The sequence below is a fragment of the Canis lupus genome, chromosome 32 (assembly GCF_003254725.2).
Source record: "Canis lupus dingo isolate Sandy chromosome 32, ASM325472v2, whole genome shotgun sequence".
Classification (NCBI taxonomy): Eukaryota; Metazoa; Chordata; class Mammalia; order Carnivora; family Canidae; genus Canis; species Canis lupus.
In genome coordinates, this window is record NC_064274.1 from 9,682,695 (window position 1) to 9,698,338 (window position 15,644).

At 35.9% G+C, this 15,644-nt stretch overlaps 1 protein-coding gene across 8 annotated transcripts in view; it reads right to left on the reverse strand.

Annotated features, from left to right (window-relative positions):
• The window catches only part of MAPK10 (mitogen-activated protein kinase 10), a 298,702-nt gene that overhangs the window by 77,357 nt on the left and 205,701 nt on the right, over positions 1-15,644 (reverse strand). For all 8 annotated transcript variants that reach the window (XM_025425571.3, XM_025425548.3, XM_025425608.3 and 5 more), the window contains 3 exons: positions 5,335-5,464; positions 1,252-1,310; positions 304-442 (listed from right to left, as the gene is read on the reverse strand). In XM_025425571.3, coding sequence (XP_025281356.1) covers positions 304-442; positions 1,252-1,310; positions 5,335-5,464 — 328 coding nt within the window. The remainder of the gene's footprint in view (positions 1-303; positions 443-1,251; positions 1,311-5,334; positions 5,465-15,644) is intronic.

The window sequence follows — 15,644 nt, forward strand, 5'->3', positions numbered from 1 at the left end:
TGGAAACGAACAGTCTTCTTTCAGCTGCACATATGACCTCTGCCAATCACGGAGCTAGAAAACATGAGGCTTCTCAGAAGTTGACTCTCAATGAGCTGAAACAAAATGCTAAATGAAATCAGCTACAGTATAGCTAAAATTTTCTTCTATATGTTAGTGAACTCTGTGCTAATTCTATTGTAAAAGAAACGAGGAAGTACATTATATTCAACCTACCCTTCCTACATAAAGAAAAGAACCTACAGTTGCTCTTTCTCTTCTCCAAAAGAATCTTAATTATAATTCTGGAGTAGGAATTCTCACCCTGTGAATAATTCCAGCAGAGTGAAGGTGCTTGATGCCACACAGCATTTGGTATAGCAGGTAAGACATTCGCTCATGGTCTAATTCCATCTGAATCACCTGACACAAGTTGGCATCCATCAGTTCCATTACTAAGTAACTGGAAGGTAAATCCACAAGGTTAGTTCCAAATCACAAGATCTGTGAAGTCCTTCAAAGAGGTCAGAATCTCCTCCTAAATCTGTAAGTCTTCCAAACTTCCCAGCTCTACCTTTGACTGAATTAAGTATATGAAAAACTTTCAAGTATTGCACATGTTAGCCATGGTAACTCTATCACAAGGTTACTAGCAGAAGCAGCATTTATTAGTGTTTGGTTCCTGCCCATATATTTTCTACCTATATCTTGTCCTCAGTTTTCTATGAATTCTTTCTCAGATATTATTACAAATTAAAAAAAATCAGAATAGCATCTCCCATCAAATGCAATGTATCTGTGTCAAATAATACAATGTATGAGGATTCACTTCTCTGTTATTGTCACTATCTTCTAGATAGATATTTTTTGCACAAAATCAAAGGCACCACAAAAATAGAAGTAACAATTTTAAAATGATTTTTAACATGTCCCTCTTATAAGTTCTCAGAGTGAATAGATTAATTCTAGAAGTTTCACAGGATCAATTGATAATAAAAAATACATGATAAATAATAAATCTTCTCTGATTGAACCAAGAACATTGGACAACAAAGCACAAAGCACCAGAAGGCCAAAAAGAAGCAGAAGTATCTTTCCTAAAAGTAATACCAGAAACAGAACCTTCTGTCCTATCACTGGCTCCCTTTCATTTGCCCGCAGCATCTATCTCCCTTTAATCTTTACAAGGGATTTCATCCACTGATTTTGTCAATTTCCCTTGCGTTATGTGAGTGCTATGCTATCCCTTCCTTCAAGAGTTTTGTTACTTACACATCTTGAAACTCCTCCAGTGTTTTCTGGGGTGTGAAGACATTTAATAAACTAATAATCTGGAAGAGAAACAGTGGAAAGGACAGAGGAAGGAGAGAAAGAAAAAGTGAGAAAACGAATTATTTAAAAAGCATATTTAAACAATTATTTAATCCAATTCAAAGTCATAGACTAGTGCTACAGTAGAAAAAAAAGTCGGAAAAAATTTCTAGAACTATCTCCTAGAACAGTGAAAAATGTATTCAGAAAGGACATATGATATATGTCTTCAGGTTAAATACAATTAAAAAGCTCAAATTCTTAGGCAGAAGGAAGAATCAAAGAAGATATATAGTTGATATATTGCTTTAGAGTGTGATTCTCCTTGGTAGAATATAGAATTGTAATTAATAAGCAAAAAAAGAAAAGCCACGTAAGAAAAATGGGCAGCAGTAAAACACTTAACAAGATGTAGCAAGGTCATGCTTTTCCTCTAATGAACACTCTCATTTAATATTTTTTTTTGTGTGTTGCTACTTGAGTTTTTTTGCTTCTGTTTCACACACAAATATTATTTAAATTAATGCTATAATGATATCCTGGGAAAAGTTTTATCCTAGATGATTATCAATAATGAATTTAGTAGAAAATGTATTTAAGGGGATCCCTGGGTGGCTCAGCAGTTTGGTGCCTGCCTTCGGCCCATGGTGTGATCCTGGAGTCCCTGGATCGAGTCCCATGTGAGGCTCCCTGCATGGAGCCCGCTTCTCCCTCTGCCTGTGTCTCTCCCTCTCTCTTCTCTGTGTCTCTCATGAATAAATAAAATCTTTAAAAAAAAAAAAGAAAATGTATTTAAAAAGCTATCGAAATTCTGTTTCCTAAATATTTTGATTCCCGCTTTCATTATTTTATATATTAAGTAGCAAAGAAGTTTACCTTCTAGTATAAGTAAATTAAAAACAAAAAAAACAAACAACTTTGTCACATTTCCAAATATACTGCATAGTGGTATGGAAACATGAAGTAATAAAAAATGAAACAAAATGATTAAATATCTGAGAAATGCAGTCAAGTTTAGGGAATGCTTCAGGCCACACATAGTTTCATTTGTTGAGGAATTATTGAAAAAAAATCACAATACCATGCAATATTTTCATATATGTAATATATATACATCAACATATATATGGCAATAGCTATAACATATTGATTTTTATAATATAAAACCATGATCACCTCTTTTAAAACAATCTTAAGGTATAGAATACTCAAATAGAAATAAAATGATTTCAAAATATCTTTAAAACTTGTGATTAAAGTGTCTTTTTACATTTACTGACAGTTTGCGTTGAAAAATGTCTATGTGATACATGTCTCATGGTATATATCTCACGCATATTTAGTGGGCCTGTTTTTCTAGTTTTTTATCAACTTTGCAAAGTAATTCATTTTGATATGTCTTCAAACAAAAACATCAGAGACTGTGCACGCACACACATACACCATACACAAATAACCTTTAAATATGGAAAAAGGCTAACCTGGAAAATAAATAATCTAGGTATTCTAAACGTAATTTAGATTATTTATTTATTTATTTATTTATTTATTTATTTATTTATTTTAGATTATTTTAAAAGGTAAATTCTCCACCATCTATTCTTATTTTCCCATTTCCTATTGTCTTGTTTTTATCGCCTTCATCTTCTTTGATTTTCTTCTTTCTTTGCTCCCTTGTAAATGCTAATTCCTTCTAATAACCAATGAGAGTACATGTCTTTAGAAACATAGCATCACAGGTATTTTCATTTTGGTTCAACAATTTCATGCAGGAATCTGATTCAGTTCCTTTATTCCAGCATTTTAAAATGTAGATGTGAATCACTGTTGTCCTGGCCTCACAATCACATTAGACATCACTTCCTAGAATTGAACATTCATTTTCTAAATGGATATTCTTCTCTATTATTAAAGTTGGGATTACTTCACTGTTTTACTTTACTTTCCAGAGCATTTACAGAGTTCTGCATTCTGACTGCTTTTACTTAGTATTACAAGTACTCCTGTGGAATTTACATTTGGTCACAAGTGAACTTCCTCCCTGTTAACTAGTTCCAGAAATTTATTTCCCTAGACATACACATGCACACATACACACATAAAAGGGATGGGTAGCAGGTAAAAAGCCATTTACAGATAATCCTTTCAACTGGGAACTTCTTTTTAGGTATCTTAAATGAGAACCTCCACACTTCAGTCAAGAACAGGGAAAATATAGGATTCCCTCAAGCTGGCAAAGTGCGTGGGAATTTCTCTACAATGTGTTTATTGTATTATGGGGCTGGGAAGGAAGACTAGGGAAATATAAATATATGAAAACACAAACTATCAACATTTCCCATACGGTTGCTTCATTGCCTTTATCTATCCATTTTCCATTGCCCATGGTATTTCTCATCCTCTCTGCTATCATAAAAATAGATTGCATTGGCCATGTGGTTAATCTTGTTCCTGCCTTTATTTAACATACTGAAGAACAATTTGCTTTAGTAGAATGACTTTTCGTATGAATCATCCTTTCCGCTGTTTATATATTCCTTTTTAAAAGTACCATGTTCCTTGCCTGGCCAAATTAGAGATGGGTACATCATAAAGTTTGCCTCTTTAGTGAGACCTTTCCCACTCAATCTACTTTAAAAAGTTAGCCCACCCATCCAGCACTGACTAGAATAATTTTCCTTCTTCGCTTCGTTTTCCTTAATAGTGCTTATCACCATCTGACCTTCTCTACATTTGCCTATTTATTTTTTTTATATGTATATTTTTTATCGGAGTTCGATTTGCCAACATATACTATAACACCCAGTGCTCATCCCATCAAGTGCTCCCCTCAGTGCCCATCACCCAGTCAGATGGACTTTTTTCCTCACCAGGACAACATGAGTTCCACATGGGCAAGGATTAGTTTCTGTTATATCCACTACTATAATCTTAGCATCTGATCTACACATGGGGCACCTTTCATTGATTTAACAATATGTGTCAAATAACTGAACTATAGTCATCAGAGTAAAGTGATAGAAGAAAAAAACACTGTCACTTGAGAAACAGTCCACATATTTGTATTTCAAATATCTTCCAACTAAACTCTCATGTGTACATTTGCTTCTTCTTTAGAGCCACTGAGAGATGCTTAGCCTCACGACAAATTCATTTGTTTATAAGACAGCACTGATAATTTCATATATCTGGTGTGATTTTCATACTTCAGAAAAACTTTCTCAGGGAGTTATGATAGCTACTGTTATAGTTTTATTATCATAAATTATCTTTTCTTTCCATTATACATTTAGAGATAATAAATTAAATGCACTATATCAGTTATTTATTAATAATAGTCATTATTAAAATAATGAATTCTCTCTCATCTTGCCTTACTAAGAATGGGAGCATAGAAAGAGTTCTAGAGGGTTTTGTCTGTAGTTAAAGAAGTTTATACTCTGAAACAGAAGGAAGTCCTGTGATGGTACACCCTACTGAGTTCCCAAGAGAAATGCTCTTGAAGATCCTGTCCCAAAGTGCTTTGTAGATATGCGTCCACACATTTGCCCAACTCTAACAAAAAACGAGACACTGTGCACAGTGTGTACAGTGAGCATTTGAAGGCCACTGCCACTAGAGCTAAAAGACAAAGAGGATAACAAATTTTCACCTGTTAATAATTAAATTTAAATTATAAAGAAATATAGCATGGTGTTCTGTAGAATTTTTTTTTTTTACTTTGTATTTGTTTGCTTTTTATTATTTTGGGAAAAAATGGAGCTCCCTGGTAAATTTGGAGATAGAGAACCAAATACGGTTAGTTTCAGAGCAGGAAATATCTATCAAATTTATCCCCTCTAACGCCATATGGTTTTTAGATGATTTTTAAGCAGAAAGCTATCATGAGGACAATGAAATCAAATGTAGCATATGGAAGGATAAACAATCTTAACAGGCAGAAATTACAAAGTAAAGAAAGCCTTTCCTACTCAAGTTGGCACGGATTTCTTTTCTCCAATCTCACAACCTCCCACTGCCAGAAGTTTAAAAATGACAACTCACGTTTTTATGGTTCACACACTTCATGAGGACCAGCTCCCGGTAAGCTCTCTTGGCATGCGTTTGGTTCTGAAAGGGTCTGCTGAGCTTCTTAATGGCCACATTTCTGTCAAGAACAGCATCATACGCAGCGCTGCAGAGATCCAAGAGCAGTCCAGAATTACAAACAAAGTAGCCCTTAGAATTTCTGCCTACTATATGGGTAGAGGATATAGGTAAAGAAAATACTATTTTGGATTCCTACTCTGATACCTTCTCCTCGAGTCACATGCCAATTAGGTTGTAAATAAAGATCTAAAAATTACTAGTATCAAATCATTCTACTTGCTAGGAAAAGAAAAAAAGAAGAGTATCTTGCCAAAAAACCCCAGTATATAATTGCCTCCTCGAGTGGGAGACAAAAGAACAAAGAAAAGTGCTCTCTTTTCTAATGGTCCAGCCATGTGAATATGGCAAGTCATTTTGTCTCTCTGGGCTTGAATTTCTCATCTAATAATGTGTGATATTTAGGTTTTCTCTAGCTATAAAACCAGATCATTTTCTGGTTATTTTAAATGAACATTATTCCTTCCCATTCACAGGAGCCAGATTTTAAGGTATGCTATTCATTGCCATGAATGCACAGGTTGGTTGATGTTAAAGTATGCACAGTAACAGTAACAAAACTCAAAATAAGGAATGCAATCAGAGGGTTTTTAGAAGCATAAATAACTGCATTTAAATTCAAAGAAATAAATGAATGCTATAAACATTTGAAGCTTTCAAACTATTTGAGAGCTAAAATTTGCCATGCTTTGAAAGGCAATCCATATACAGTACTGTTTCTTCCATACTCAGAATACATGGGTCTGGGGATCAAATAAGGAAGTGAGTCTCTGTTTGGTATTATACCTAATGACTCATTCACTGAATGTTTTTTGCAATCCACCCCTCCCTCCCATCCCTGCAGCTTCAGATGATGCTGGATTTTTTCTTAATTGCCAGGAAAAAACGCAGCAATCAGTGTCCCCTACAATTAATCTTTTGAATTAGAAATGGCATTAACCATTCAGGGTCCATGCAACTAAACTACTAAACTAAAAGATTAAAAAGGGATTACTGTACTGTAAGACAATGAAAGACTAGAGGGATAAAGTTGAACAAGGTCTTATAGCTCATCTGGTCCCTTCTTCCATGTAATACTTACTCTCTTCCAAATTATCTCCAGAAAAAGTTTGGCCAGTCTCTGCTTGAGCATCTCAAAAAACATGATATGTTAATATCAAGCCCATTATGTTGTTGGGCAGCTTTGAAAGTTAGAAATGTCATCTTCTGATAAGCAAAGTTGTCTCTCTTTGAGAGACATGTGGTTTCTGCAGACTTTCTCTGCCTACCAGGGTAACTCTCAAAATAAAGTATTCCCTTTTCCGTCATGGTACATCCATAATATTTGAAATCCTTAAAGACTGCGCACAATCCTTGGCCTAGTCTATAAGCACCCAATAACTCTTGGCTTTTCCTTCCCAAGCCAAACATCACCAGTGTCCTACCACCATTTGTCAGAATGTGATTTCAGGGCCTATCACCTTCTGGTCAACTTCCTCTGAATATATTCCAGTCTGTTGGTACCTGAAAATGTTGATCCTGAACTAAATAAACATTGCTAGTCAAGGCATGAACTGTCAGTGAAGATTAGGGTAGAGCTATCAGCTTCTTCATTCATTTACTAGCTCCTTCATTCTGCTGACACAGTTAATACGGCTAAGTCTGTCTTGACTTCTTTGATAATATTATTGACTCAAAGTGAGCCTATGTTAATTAAAAATACTATCTTTTAAAAATCTATGCTGCTTTTAAACTCTTCATGTCAGCACTGATTCTGTTCTTGTTAACCTGCCAATGGCAGCACAGGTAAAGGAAAGAGTCAAATGGACCTACATCTTTTAAGTAGTGCCCAAGAACAACAGTGAATTTGGAAATGCAGGAATAAACTTGTTTTCTGAAGTTAAGAAATTGTATCAGCAGGAAATTGATTTAAAAAAATATCTTAAAGAGAGAGAATAAATTTTAGGCCAAAACAACTTAGCTGAACTCATTAAATTATCTAAAGAAAGAATAGCAATCAGTCATGCAAGCCTAGAAAGGAATCAGAGAGGCAAATTCTGATTAAATAAGAAGTGCCCTTCCACGTAGGTCCAGGGAGATGTTCACATCTGCATTGTGATTGTCAGAGACTATGGACAGTTGGCATTCTGATCAGCATCCTCTGATCGAGCTATTTTCTGTAGTCAACATTCTGGTCATGCTGTCCTTCAGATTTTTGCATGCAGGAATATTATCTACATTTGGTCAGCTTGACTATGGCATTTCTCATTATTTCGTAGATTGGCATCTCATTGTTTTATGTGAATCTTTAGTGAAGACTTGTCATTGTGAGTTTGAGTGCCTGAGATACCAACCTGATCCTGCAGGACAGTGGGCCAGCTTCCAACTTCATGTGAAACAGCTGAGAAAATGCCATGCTCTGGGGTTCTTGGGATGTTCTGACCAGTTTCCTCCAGAAATGTGGTTTTCTCCCTCCCCCTGATAACTCTTCCTTGAAGCTGTTTTAGGTATGAATCTCAGCATTGCTGCTTACTAGATGTGGAGCTAGGGGCAAGCCACTTAACTCTCTGTCATTAGCTTCCTCATATTCAAGATGGAGATAACAGTCTGACAAGAGTATAGTAATGAATAAAAGAGGTAATAATGTATCTATAGTGCCTCACTTAGAGTAAGCACTTAATAGATAATGACTATTGCTATTTTTAAAATCGGTGTTCTTTTTTTTTTTTTTTTTTTTTTTTTTAAATCGGTGTTCTTGTTAGAGTCAATGTGTACTGCAGGTCAGGATAAAATAGAAATTGTTATGGTGGGGACGCCTGGGTAGCTCAGCAATTGAGCTTTGGCTCAGGGAGAGGTCCCAGTCCCGGGATCAAGTCCCACATCAGGCTTCCCGCTGGGAGCCTGCTTCTCCCTCTGCCTGTGTCTCTTCCTCTGTGTGTGTGTGTGTGTGTGTGTGTGTGTCTGTGTGTCTCTCATGAATAAATAAATAAAATCTTTTTTAAAAAATTGCTATGGCATGTGCTACAATTGGACATGTATCTGCTACTCATCAGTTTTTCATCTTTCTACTAATTACAAATGCATTCAACTATATCACTATCTCGGCCACATTTCCCAAGTTTGTCCCATGATGTAAATATAAACACTGAGAGCAAAAGTCTTGTTAAAATCTAGATATAGTATAGCCATATAGTTCTATTACTTAACACTTTAATAAGTTATCTAGTATTATTTGTTTTTAATGGACTTTTTATTCAGTGATTGCTATGTCCTTTCTTAATGGCTCACAGGGTGTCTTTTCTAACCAATACTAAGACCAATGTCAAGCTCAGCAGATGTCTCTTAGACTCTCTTTCTTCCCTTTCAAGAAATAAAAAAACATTTGCCTGTCTACAGTGAAATGGAATACTGCGGTTTGGCTCATTGACTTTATTTGCCACCTTTTATCATGTCTTCTTGGATGGAAGAGTCTTGGGAGTTAAATGTACAACTCCCAGATGCTTTTGCACCTAGTGCTCTGTACTCCAATAAGGTCCTGCCACAAAGACGCAACTATGAGAGATTTGTAAGGCAAAAGTGAAAATAGTCATCTTCAGCCATTTCTTGGTTTGCAATCAAGGTCTCATGGAGATGTAAAATTTTTTTTTCTGCAAGCAGTGATTCATTCTCCAAATTCTTGGCTGAGAAGAGGGGTTGAAGCAACAGGGGAGTCCAGGTTCCAGGGCCCAGTCACCAGCATTGTGGAATAGTGACAACAGTAGTAACAAGTACACAGTTTCAGCTCTATGATTCCTAAATCTCAGTTATAATCATGATACTCTCAGAGGTGGGAGGTCCCCTGGTGACTCAGCTCTCTAGTGTCTGGGAGTCATTCCAAGAAACCCAGACTACAGGCTACTTCTCCAGGCCTTCCAATTATTTTGTAAGCACCCAATTTACCGTATTAAATCTTTGCCTACTTTAAATGTTTCTGTCTCCTGCCATGAACCCTGGATGACACTACAATTGTTCCCATCTTCTATAATTCCTCAGTGACTATTGGCAGCAGTTTAGCAAATACATCTGCAAATTGGCATCACTGGTGCTGTATAGTCACAAATGAATGTCTGAAAGTTCTCCATTACTCTCGAGTCATCTTTTTTTTTAGAGTCTTGGTTCTTAGCACCTCACTTTTTTTCTTTCAGTACTTTTTTTTCTTTTCTCTTCATGCGGGTAAGAGGTAAATCTTTATGAAGATTTTCCAGCAACTTTCCAGCAATTTTGCTAAAAATTTTCCACAATTTCTTGACTCACAGTACTAACTCACCTCCACTTCTACCAGATTTATTTTAAAAAGAAGGACATAGCTTTTTGTAGTTATGCTCCTGTCATGTAATGATGCTATAAAACTAAGTTTACTTCTTTGTATGTATTTATATAAGCACACACATGGAGACACACACACAGGCACACACACTTCTCTGCAGGCAACTACTATTCTCAATATATTTATCAGGGCTTTTTTTGTTTTTTTATTTTTTCCTTCTAGCAATTGCAGACAACCTGCTGTTACAAATATTTTTCGTCTTAAATAATCATTCATTTGATAATTTTCTTGATCCCTTTCCTTTCACATTTAAAGGATCATATTAACAGGTTTGTGGGCCAAAAAAATTAAAAAAACAAAAAACATCTCTAGGCCTTATGAGAACTTTATGTCTTAAATTTTTTAAAATTTTTTTAACTTTAAAAACCTTATCATTACAGTATCTTAGACATCTTAAGCCATAGACCAGCAGACCAAATTCAATCCTGGGATAAATGCTGTACCTTTCATTGCTCTTTTCTCACTTTTCCACAGGCTTCTCATGTGACCTTCTCCAAAGGCCTGGACTTTAGTTGAAAGCTACCCAAAAAAATTTCTTCCCAGTGCCCTCAAATATCTCACTTTTGTGCCCAAACATTACAACCCCTAGAGATTCTGTGGAGACACTGATTCCACCATGGAAAACAGTGTTGGGGAAACCGCCAAACTCATCTCTGCCTCAAGACTTTTGTAATCATTCCTCCTTCTGTCAGGAAAGCTCTTCCCACATCCTCACTTACTTGATTCCATCTTGTGATTCAGGTTTCAGCCCAAATATCATCTCCTTAGAAGAAGCCTTCCCTAATCACCCCCTCAAAAGTCAACAGTTGATTTTTTTGATTAATTGCTTTTGTCATTAAATTGCTTAGCTGTAGTAGTTTGCTTATGTTTTGTCAGGGAAGCTTTTGATTACAAGCAATAGAATTCTAACAGTGACTTAAGTAAGAAAAATATTAGTGATATTATGTGATGGAAAGTCTAGAATTAGCCATGTCCAATTTTCAGGGATACACTATAACTCTTGTGGGCCCTAGGCACTTTTGACTTTTGATTTTCTGCAAATTGGTTCTCAGCATGTTCAAAACAAGCCAATGACAGAATTCCATTAGTGCATCAAAGGGAAGTATAGGTGCTGTGCTGCATTGCTAAGATTTCCCCTCCAGGAATAAAGGATTTATTATCCCAGCTGTTGAGAGTGCTGCCAGCAGACAACCCTCAGCTCTTAACCTCCGTTGGGTATAATTTCATCCAAAAAGATCTGCTTAACTAAGGCTACACTTTCTTCATGGGAGGCCTTCATTCAATGACTGATAAACCTGCGATTATAAATGTCTGGCCACCTCATTCCAATGTAGGACAGCTGGTAAGGCTCATTCCATCTTCAGAACTCCCAGTAGGGTCAGCTGAGGCTTCTTTTGAGCTTGCATCACAGCTGAACTTTTGCCTCTTGTCTTTTCTACAGGTGTTAACCCCTGAAACACTCCCTAATAAATCTCCTGCATGCAATCGCCACCTCATAAGGTATTTTCTGGGTAATATAATATTTGACAAGCAGTAATTCATGGCCAAACACAGCAATAAGCATGGAGTTCGCCTGGACCTTTCTCTAATCAAAAGGCAGGGTCTGATTATGGACGAAAGCTACATTCAGAGCTCAACATCAAGTAAAGCCATTTCACGTATGCAACAAACTAACCCAGATGACCAAGCCTAGTTTCATAGATTCCAACCAAAACCACTCGATGGACAACAGAGTTGAAGTAGGGGCAGCAAGGCACTCAGAAGCCCCTCCCTTCAGTGAACTACAGACAGGGTACATTTCACAAAGACCTACAACCTTAATGAAGAATACGGGATCAGCTAAACAAACTCATCACCACCAAAAATAGATGAACCTAAAGAAGACAGCTGCCCTATACATAAGGCAGCCATGTTATTGGAAATCAGGATGGAATGATGGCATTGGAGAAGACACTGAAGGCTCCCAGAGAGAAATTGCTTCATCTTGGTGAGATGGGGCTATAGGGTGCATGCAGGTACTGGCTCTCTTGCTCTATTTTTATCTTTCTGACAAGTTGTCTCATGCTCACCCTGCTGCCCTTCATGACCATTCAGTGCACCACCCACGTAAGTTCATACCCATGTTTTAACCTACAGAGTCCACAAAGCTGCCAGGCTGCCATTCAATAGGGTAAGTTGGAAACTTGGAAATTTACAGTTTGGCTTGCTATGAAATATGTGAGGCTACAGAAGCTGGTCAATCTGCATATAGAGAGCAGACAGAATATGTGGGTCAGAATATCCTTGGCATGTGGATTTTGCCATTTGTGTGGCATAAAGCTATAATTACTTACTTTTTTAGTGTCTAGTAAAGCTTCTTTAACCCTTTTGTAATAAACCCTTTGACAAAAATAAAGAAAACTGAGAATACATATTTAATTGGAATACTATATACTGAATTTACATTTCTTTGTGTTTTCTTAGGCACAACCAAGTGAAAACCAGAAAATAATTCTTCTAAAGGAACATCAGTATGTATTTCAAAGTCCGTAATTATTTCAGAAAGACTGCCCAACCACAGTAATTTAATACAGGCACCTGCAAAAGATGCACTTACAGGTTACTCCTGAAGCAGGCCTTTTCATTTAGGTCAAATGGCTGTTTATTCTAAATTAGTATTGTTCATTTTAAGTTCTAAGGGTTTCCTTTTTTTTGGATACATACAAAAAGTTAAGCAAAGCTGTTAATGTGTTCTATTAGCAGAAAAATAATTTTGTAAGTATTCAAGTTTTTATATTTTACCAAATGCTTCAAATATAAAATTAGTGCTTTTCAAGAATAGTTTGATTATTTATCCAATTCAATGACTCAAAATAAGGCTTATGAAAATTCAAGGTGAAACATCTAACAATAGTGTGAAAACTTACAATCTTAGTTAAAAATGACATAGAAGACCCATTACTTACTTTTTTCAATAACACAAATACAAATTATTTTGGAGAATATCATCATACTAAAACCAATTTTCTTACCAAATTAAGAAATCTATAGGGCAGAAATGGATTTGAATTAGTTGTGATACAAATGTAATTCACATTGGGTCCAAATAAATTGCAATATTCTACAAATCAAAATATAATTTGCATATACCTAAAACATATTTAATGTTATAAGTCAATTCTATATAAGTAAAAAATAGAATTTATAGGTACCAAAATTTGGAAATATGTTTATACATACATGGCAACTTTCACTTTATTACAAAAATTTAGAGACAAAGCTGATATTGAATCAAAAAAATAAAGGTGTTTCAGAAAAATCAGCATTTTTTCTTTAAGATTTTATTTATTTATTCATGAGAGACAGAGAGAGAGAGAGAGAGAGAGAGGCAGAGGGAGAAGCAGGCTCCATGCAGGGAGCCCGATGTGGGACTCGATCCCGGGTCTCCAGGATCACGCCTTGGGCTGAAGGTGGCGCTAAACCGCTGAGCCACCCGGGCTTCCCTAGTTTACTTTTTAAGAATAAGTTAATTTAAAACCATTTTAATGGCACTGTTTTTACATACATCATTGTATTTGAATGTGCCCTTTCACCATCAAAATTTCCCAGCATCAGATGAGGGATAAGCTTCCTGCTGCTCATGACCACTTGGGTCCTGGTTGAAGAGCTTTTGCAGGTCACTCTGACAAGATGAAAGAGGCACAAGCAAGGCACTGCTCTTCTGCAGTTACTGCTACATTTCCACCTTTAGCTATTTCCTGGCAATAAAATTAGAAGTATGATGTATATCTAGTAGTCTTATTTTAATATTGATCTTCCTTAAAAAATCTGCATAGCAACCTAGGTAAGTTTCAGAACTTGGATAATGTTGGACTTAGTTAAGAAGCGGAAGGTTACTGAGTGCATCCTTTCTTTCTTTCTTTTTTTTTTTTTTTTTTCTGCAAGTAACCCAACTCTGAAACAGTTGACTCTCATATTGGCCTTGTGGTAAGAATGGGATATGTTTAAAATGAAGAAACCAGAGACAGTAAAGCGTTCCTTTGGCTCAGGGGTTGGGACTATTTCTTGACAATTGCAAAATTGATGAGATCCATTAGGTAACTCAAAGGAGTGACGAATGGTTCCTGTACGTAGGACAGATGATAAGAATAAATATTGCCCAACCTATGGACCTACTTTGTCTTCCTCTAAGCCTGCTCCAGCACAATGTTTCTGGCTTTATGACTGCATTCCACTAGCCTGATGACTGGTGTAAGCACTGCTCACTATGAACGGCCTCCAACACCTCCTAACATATCCATGTAGAATTTTTATTGGCTATTGTCTATGCCCCTTGGACTTTTTTATGCCATTTATTTTTTAATTCACTTCCCCAGTCTGATATTTGGGTTGATATTTATGAAATTGAGCTCTATCTCTGCAGTTTGTACCATCATTATAATAGACTTATTACATATTGCCTTTTACTGCATCTTTTTCTGCCTTCAAAGTTGTGCTCCTTAGTGGCCAAAATCCTGAAGGATTTAGCTTTTTTATCCCAGACATGCTTTTTGCATGAAATTGTATTTGCTATGTGTTTATTTCCAGACCTTTAAATATGCTAATAAAAGGGCATTATATGAGCTAAAGGACAAATGTTTAAATAAACCAGGCATCATATTTTTAAATGGCAGGGCTATACAGGATGCCAAGATATCATCTCAGCTATGATGTCTTTCTCAAAGCTCCTGATTCACATATATGATTGTCCACTGAACGCCTCTAATTGGATGTCTCAGAAACATCCGAAAATTAATATGCCCAAACCAAACAAACTTGATTTTTCTCTTAACCTTAAATTACCCTCCTCTGATCTTTCCCTTAAACATCCATTTGTTCAAGTGTAGAAGGCATCTCAAATTTTCTTTTCTCATCCCCTCCCCATATCCAATCCATGAGGAAGGCTTGTATGTACCTACAATGTATATTTTCAAATGATCCGTTTAACTCATACTCCCTTTCCATTACCATGTGTCTAAGGTACCACAGAGATTGCCCCTTAAATAGTCCCCTTGCACTAGTTCTTGCTTCTATAAATCTATACTTGACCATTCTCACAGTCTTATTCTATGTAAATTGGGTTATCCCTGCCCACATTATTTTGTGTCTAATCCTGCTTATTTTTAGCACTTATAAAAAAAAATGTCTTGAGTAGCACAGCTGTAATAAAATAATAGAACCTCATAATATTGTTATGAAAATTAAGTTAGCTTAACAACAACAGCAAACCTGTCCCACTGCTTGATTATAAGTCCTGTGAGGGCAGGGGCCACATGACTCTTGATCACCACTTTTTTCCTAGTTTTATTGAGATGTAATTGACATATTATATTAAAGTACACAATATGATTATTTAATAAATGTATATATTGAAAATAATTATCACAATAAGCTTAGTTAACATCCATCACCTCATATAGTTAGAACTCTTCTTATGATGAGAACTTTTAAGATCTTTTCTCTTAGAAACATTCAAATACACAATATTGTTGACTATAGTCACCATGCTGTGCATTACATCCCTAGAACTTATGTATTTTATAACTAGAAATTTATAGCTTTTGACCACATTTACCCATTCCCCACTTCACCCTATCTCTGGCAACCACTAATGTGTTTCTGTTTCTGTATCTATAAATTTCTTTTCTTTAGATTCCATATATAAGTATGATCCTATATTATTTATTTTCTCTGTCTGATTTATTTCACTTAGTATGATGTCCTCAAGGTTGTCATATTGTCACAAATGGCAGAATTTTTTTAATGGCTGATTAATATTCCATAATATATAGATATATTTCATATATATCTATAATATCTACATATAGGATATTAGATATATATC